The sequence below is a fragment of the Sitophilus oryzae genome, unplaced genomic scaffold, assembly GCF_002938485.1.
Source record: "Sitophilus oryzae breed Bouriz unplaced genomic scaffold, Soryzae_2.0 scaffold_1515_pilon_pilon, whole genome shotgun sequence".
Taxonomy (NCBI): Eukaryota; Metazoa; Arthropoda; class Insecta; order Coleoptera; family Curculionidae; genus Sitophilus; species Sitophilus oryzae.
In genome coordinates, this window is record NW_022146187.1 from 256,271 (window position 1) to 264,270 (window position 8,000).

The following is an 8,000-nucleotide window of genomic DNA, read 5'->3' on the forward strand; positions in this document are numbered from 1 at the left end:
TGTTTTAATAGTGATGAAAGGACTTAATTAAATTGTAAAAAAAATCAGGTCCGTATTTAAAAAAAATAAGTTGATGATGGTCGCCAGAAGCCGAGTAGAAAAAATATTGTGCTGGTTTGGCGTTGGTTTCTATGTAATTTGACAAATAAATAAAGCTGTCTCTTTAGTTGTCAGTTTTGAGTCAATATTTTTTAATTCTCTTTCGTGTCGATTGCTGATTGAATTGGAGCCAGAAATGGCTCAAAACGAAATAAGTAAATTACCAACAGATATTCAGGCTGAGGCGACAAACGCCATATCCCAACTACTTCCATTTAAATCCCGAATAACTTATGAAAAGGAATACAAAAATTTTCAAAAATGGAAGCAATTATAAAACGTACCAGAAGAAATAAAGTTTTTAACCTATCCTCGCTGTTGAAGTATCATTTAATCTACCCTTGCGGTTAAAATACCATTTTATCTACTATTTTTGATAGATATAAGGCAATTTTAACAGTTGCTATGGAAAAAAAATAATCTTTTTTCTAAGGTCACAGAAGTATTAATTTTTGCCACGTGATTGACAATATAAAAACGTAATTTTAACGTCTAGGCCAAAGAATATACCTAGCTAGAAAAAGAATGGACTGCCATACTGAAAAATGGTCCTACAGAAGTGGCGCCATCTATTGAGTAGGGCTTGTTTTAAATGGATCGAAGTGCGGGCTTTTTAAATGAGCGTATTTATTGAATTTTACTCTAAAATAATTAAATTTGATTATTAAATTTTATTTTTTACACAAATTCAACAATACTAATGACAAGTATCGTTGTGTTGTGTAAAAAATAAGATTTAACAGTATAATTTATACAATTATTAAATAAAATTAAAGCCAAATATGGGTAAATATTATTTATTATTCAAAGTTTTTATTTATAAGTCAAATATTTAAACATCGTTAATTATAATAAAACAAGACCTACGTAATACACCCAAAGTTTTGTAAATGGAGTAAATATAAATAGGTACTTAAATGATGGCAAAAATAAAAGACTTACATTATATTTTTAGGGCCACAAACAAAAGGAATTGTCTAATTAAAACACATATAACAAATTATAGTTTGAAAAAGGTTTTGATAATCATTTGATAATATTATGATTGGCGCTATAACAAGGACAATATTTTTTGAGAATTTGACAATAGTATGACAATGGCCGTTGGAAACTATGGAAACTACAAAAAAATTCTGATTTAACGACATCTGGCAATAACTAGTAGCAACTTCTTAACCTAAAAATTAATTGCACTACCACCTAGCGCCTGAGGCTGGAACTATTTTATTTGATATTTCCATGGAAACGGTGGAACCACTTTTGCTATTTTACTTTCCCGCCCCTGGTCTAGGCATAAAAGTAAACTACTTTTACGTCTACGCACACAACTTGAAAATAATATTGTATATTTTGCAGTTTTCAATATGATAGGATTCTTTAGATTTAGATATCAGCCCCTAGATTGTTTTTAAACACTGTATATATTCCTTCATTATAAATGTTATGTTAAATATACAATGCCCATAGCTAAATTTAACCGTCTTTCAACCAAACAATGAATATACATATTTATATCACCGATTTCTCATATAATTACTGTATAAATTAAAGATCATAAGTGGCTTCCCGGGGTGAGGTATTACGAAAGTGAAAAAGAAATAAACTAACAAAGGGTAGGTTTCATTCTCAGCTAAGCTATCGGCTCTTGCTGAGACGAAATACAATACATTTTGATGGTAGACTTTAAACCGTTGGGTAAAAAACTGTCCTCGCGGGGATTCCTTTATCTAAGGATATCTGTTGATATTTGAAAATTCATTAATCTTAACATGTTAGACGTTTCTAAAAAATAAATAACAGGGGTGCAGGTCAATGTTCTTTCAGTTTGAAGAAAATTGTTATAAATGTATAACTTTTTTGTGTTATTGAGAATTGACATAAATATAAATAATTTATTGTTGGGGATTAATCACTCGAAGGCTAAACAGCTATTTACCATATTTTTCCATCTCTTTTTTAATTCACATTTTTAGATATTTCTTGCATTTTGCTAAATTTAAATCGCTTCTTCGGCTTTATTTGGCAGCTTTTTTTTTTATTTTCATAAGTACTCTCATCATGAGACCGTAAATGTCTGAACTAGTGATTATAAAATCCTCGGCACAAAATTCCGCCACCCTAAAATTTTGATAAGTTTGATGTTTCATAACTTTTTAATTTGTAATCCAATTTTTATGATTATGGTATTAGTTGGTAGAAAAGTTGTTGGCATTATTTTTTATTATTTTAATGGTTTATATTACATATATAGCGTGTAGCCGCGAATTCGTTCGCGTCGAATTAATCATTTGTAATGGTGATGATAAAGCAAAGCAAGAATTTCCATTAACATACAAACTGGATAAAATTTTCTCACATTTATGTCAGCATGAAAAAAAACAATCGAGAAACCCCTCCTTATCGAACCTCTACACCCCACAGTCAATCCGTTTACCAAAAATCAGCTTTAAATGTAAAGCAGTTTAAGCAGAATCGTGATTACTCAATGGTCATATTTTATAAAACACCCTGTATAAATTTTTAAAAATCTTAAAATATGTAAAACAACAAAATAAAATATACGTGTTTAAGAGTTTTTCCGAAAAATTCACCAGTTTTTAAATAAAAAATATTCTAATATTTGAGGGGTGGTTTCACCCCCTTAGAATTCGAGTTTCGAAAAATCCCTTCTTATCGAACCTCTACATCTTAAATTCAATCCGTTTTCCAAAAATCAGCTTTTTACGTAAAACGCTTTAAGCGTGATTAACTAATGACCAGATTTTTCGAAACACCCTGTATACATTTTTAAAAAATCTTAAAATATGTAAAAAACAAAATAAAATATACGTGTTTAAGCGTTTTTCGGAAACTTGACCGTTTTTTAAATAAAAAATATTGTAATATTTGAGGGGTGGTTTCACCCTCTTGGAACTGGAAGTTCGATAAATCGAAATTCGAATCGACCCTTCTTATCGAACCTCTACACCATAGAATCAATCCGTATGCCAAAATTGAGCTTCTTACGTTGAGTGGTTTGAGCAGGATCGTGATTAATCAGTGAGTCACTTAACAGCGCTTTCAGATGGAGCGGACCGTACGCGCGGAGCGTATATTTTTTCAATATAGCTCATCCGGACGAAGCATACGCGACCCATGTGAAATCGTTCATATAAACTCATGGTACTAGCTCGAAGTCGCGGACGGTCCGTCGCGGACGCTCCGCACCATCTGAAAACGCCTGTAAGTATTTTATATATTCGTATAGATTTCGGTTAGGTTGGGTTTAATAACCAAAACTTGTTTTTTTGCAGTAAATTTAAAACATCCTGTAGAAAAAATTGGACGAGCATTTTGGGTAAAAAACACTTTCCTCTAATCTTAGATGTATTCCTAACATTACATTTTTTTTAATAATTATCCTATTATCTCTATTCTTCGTTGAGCTACACATTTTTAAATAGAGTACTGATATTTTTACAATCTTGAATTTATTGAAAATGGAGCTCTCAATGCCCACCGTTTTATTGGGGATGTCCACCAAGAAGTCGTCATTCCATTTGCTCCTTTCATTGGAAATCAGTTTATATACTGATGCATGATAATCCAGGCCAGTGGCCAGGTCCCACGTTGCGCAGGGTAACGAGTTAGTAGTACGAGTAGTTATAGAGTACCTGGATGAGGTAGGGCTACGAAGATTGGAATTGCCTCCTTGTAGTCCCGACCTCAATACAATGAACATATGTGCGATGAACTTAAAAGAGCTGTTTGTTGTCGTTCTATTCCGCCACAAACTTTCCCATACCTATGGCTAGCATTATCTTCTAAAGGATTAATCACTACTCTTATTCATTCGATACGACGAAAACCTCGAGCTACACATACACGCTATTAAAATTACTTGTTAAACGACCCCTGTGTGACAGATTGAAGTAGTTCAATCTTTTCCAGCATTTCTCCAATTCGAGGTCCGGCTTGATGATACTGGCCAGGTCTACAGGTTCGCTTATTTTCGGTACTACGTAGTACGTGGGGCTTATAGTCAGGTGGTTTGGAGATGAATTGTGTAAGAGATCCCATCCGACCGAAGATCTTCTGCCATATTTAGGTGACGATGTTGCACTGTTAAATTGAAATAAATAGTTTCAAATGTAGAGATATATTGTAAATAGTACTGAGATACTTATAAATGTAACTGATGTTCATGAAGTTGTAGTACTCATATTTATAAATTATCTAATAATAATATTTGAGGGGTTCAGAAGAGAACTGGATCAAGTCCTATAGAAGATAATTATGGAGAAAATGAGCGTTAACGATTTTTAATGTTACTTGATTAAAATTAAACAAGCTGGAAAAGAAAACATGACACAATGCTTTAGTATACCGTATGATCGAATAAAAACGGCGTCAGCGATGGCTATGAAATGACGATCGATGACATTTCCCATATAATTTTACATATAAAATGGCAGCGATCTTCATTTCATAGCCATCACTGACGCCGTTTTTATTCGATCATACGGCATTTCAAATTGTATAATTGCAAACTAACTTAAACTACAATTGTGGTCATTTTTAAGAATGTTTGTTTATACTTTTTGGACTTGAACCACATTTTATCTTTTGAAAATATGTATAAAATTATTGTTTTTGTCAATAAAAGAATCTATGAAATCAATATTTTACTTAAAAATGTGTAGCTCATAAAAGAATAGAGATAATGGAATAATTCAAAAAATGAAATATTAGGAATACATCTAAGATTACAGAAAAGTGTTTTTTATCCAAAATGGCCGCCTCATTTTTTCCACAGGGTGTTTTTAATTTATTGCAAAAACAAGGTTTTCATTTACCGCGGAATAAACCCACCTACCCGAAGAATATAAGCCATTAAAATAATAAAAAATATTTCCAATAAATTTATCTTCACATTGATACTATAATCATAAAAATCAGATTATAAAATAAAAAGTTATGAAATATCAAACTTAGTCAAACTTTTAGAGTGACAAAATTTTGTGCCGGGGAGTATAGATAGTAAGAAATTCAACATAAAGATTCCAAAACAATAAAACTGACAAACTATTAATTTACTCATTACTCTACTTTTTCTGTAGCGCACTCGAACTTCTGACCACATCCATGCATAACTAGCAATATTCTCAGATAAGCTAGCTTGTAATTTGCTTAACTTGGTAATTGTGTTTTTATATCTATAATCTATTACCCTTATAGGGTGCTCACTCGATATCATTATTTTTTGTCCCGTCCCTTTAGAGTTCTATGTCACTCTAGTTGATGTTATAAAGGAAATCCATCAGTGGTCGGTTTGTTGAAATTGATATGCCAACCTTCTTGGTCCATTCATCTAATCACGATATCATTAAACAGAAATTGTTTAACCGTCACCTATTATTTATCATGTTACCTTATCTATCACTGCCCATTTTTTTAAATCCACAGGTTTTTCATATGCGCTAGCCGGGGTTTAACCAAGGTTAGCACATTTCCACATCGCCTGGCTAGAAACCGTCTCACAATTGAAGAAGTGGCTGCAATAACCAGGCAGCTCCGCTTTTTTTCGAAAATCAGATTTTCAATGAATTACCCTTTAAAAAAATTGGCCAATCGTTTCCTGTAACAATCAGTTCTCTCAATATAAAAGTAGGGGAGAGTTGCCATGAACTGGACAGCCAATGAACCGGATGCTCTAGTTTGCTACTTACCACATAGTAATTTAGCATCGTCTATGGAAGCTTTCTGTTTGCATCATCAGGCGCCATCTCGTGTACAAAGGTGGAATTAATATCTCGCTTAATGTTGACAAAGCACGCTTCGAAAAAAAAGTCGCCGGTAAAGTAAATATTCGTGTAAATTTGCCAAGTGAATAACTCTGTTTCTAGTGACGATTATTAACCGATCCGTGGATACATATATTGAGGGATTGTTTCTCATTAGACAGGTATGTGATATTATGAATATAACGATAGACGAGAATTGCATTTTGAGGTTAAGTTCTAAGAGGACATATTTCTTGAACCGGGCACCACGGCGCCCAAGAATCGGACGTCCAATTCATGGGCACTAATGTGTCCGATTCAAGGACAATGTGAAATTATTCTCTGTTGTTAAGATATTTTCCATACAACATACGAATAGTAATCGCTCTGTATTTGTATTTTCAAAAGGAAAATATTGAAATCTATCGATAGCACCCTTTTTTGTTTTTAGAAGCTAATTATCATTAATTTAAAACATTTTTTTTGCAGATTGTTTGTGATGGCCAAAAGAGGTAGAAAGTCTGATGAAGAAATTCAGGAAGCAGTGGAGGCTGTTATAAATCAGAACCTTTCGGTAAGGAGTGTTGCCAAAAGGACGGGAATTTCGAAATCTTTATTAGCTGATTTGGTAAAAAAAAACATAAAAACTCCCCAGAAGGCAACTTCAACTATGTAAGGAATATTGGGAATAGAAAAACATTAACTAAGGACCAGGAGGAGCTATTAGTGTCTTACCTACGAACAACCTCCAAGATGTGTCATGGTTTGACAACAACGCAGACAAGAGAACTAGCTTACCAATTTGCAGTAGCTAATAAAATAGTTACACCACCAGAATGGAATAAAAATAATAAAGCAGGCATCCACTGGCTTCATGGATTTATGAATCGCCACAAAGAACTGTCACTACGCCAGCCCGAAAGTACATCCTTAAGTAGAACGTCCAGTTTCAATAAAACGAACACAACAACTTTCTTTTTAAATTTAGAAAAATTGTATAAGAAACACAATTTTGCACCTAACATGATATGGAATCTCGACGAAACAGGGTGCATGACAGTTACGAAACCACCAAAAGTAATAGCTGTACGAGGTACGAAACAAGTGGGACAAATTGCTTCGGCAGAAAGAGGCACACTAATAACAGTCCTTTTTTTTATCAATGCTTCAGGGGAGACAATTCCCCCTGTATTCATATTCCCACGAGTCTATTTTAAAGATAATATGCTTAAGGGAGCTACCGTTGGCTCCAAAGGAATGGTAAATCCTTCTGGTTGGATGACCGAAGAAATATTTGTGGAATCCTTGAAACATTTTATAAGTCATGTTCAACCAACCATCGACAAGAAAGCTTTAATTATTATGGACAATCACGCATCTCATGTGAATCTACAAGTTTTGAGTGTGCAAGAAAAAACCACATAATAATTTTAACGTTGCCTCCGCATTGCAGCCACCGAATGCAACCTCTTGATGTGGCAGTTTACGGTCCGTTTAAGTCTAGGTATTATTTTTATTATTTCATATCTCTCACTGATATTATTAATATTATTATACTTAAGTACAAGCAAGCTATGAACAACTGGTTAACAAGCAATCCAGGCAAAACTGTAACAATATACGAGGTAGCTGAGTTCGTGAATCCTGCTTTTAGTGAGTCGTTTACAATCAGCAATATCTGCAAGAGCTTTGAAAAAAAAACGGAATCTACCCATTTAATTCTAACATCTTCACCGACGATGATTTCCTTCCTTCAAGTATAACTGACAGACCTGATCCGACATCTCAAATCCAGGATAATGGTCTTATCGTCAAAAGTGGACCTAACACAAAAAGACAATATCTTAGACCAGCCATCTACCCATGTCGATCTTAATCGTCCTTCTACAAGCGGTATTTCAAACAGAAATATCATGAAAGAACGACAAGAAGAGTTAGGAATAATTTCTCCGGATATGCTAAGACCATATCTAACTGCGCCCTTACGAACAAAAAGTAAATGCGGTGGTCAAAAAAAGGAAAATGCTCGATTATAACAGACACACCTGAAAAGGATAAACTAATGAAAGTGGAAGAACAAAGAAAAACAAGTAAAAGAAAGGTCGCCAAGAACAAAAAAGTTTTGAAGGTTGCAAAGAA

The 8,000-nt window shown here is 33.7% G+C and overlaps 1 protein-coding gene across 1 annotated transcript; it reads left to right on the plus strand.

The window, feature by feature from the left end:
- The first annotated feature begins 6,614 nt into the window (after nt 1-6,614).
- Nucleotides 6,615-7,286, plus strand: LOC115878503. Its single transcript, XM_030895039.1, has one exon. It carries the CDS (start codon nt 6,615-6,617, stop codon nt 7,284-7,286), a length of 672 nt encoding a protein of 223 aa, XP_030750899.1.
- Nucleotides 7,287-8,000: the final 714 nt, after the last annotated feature.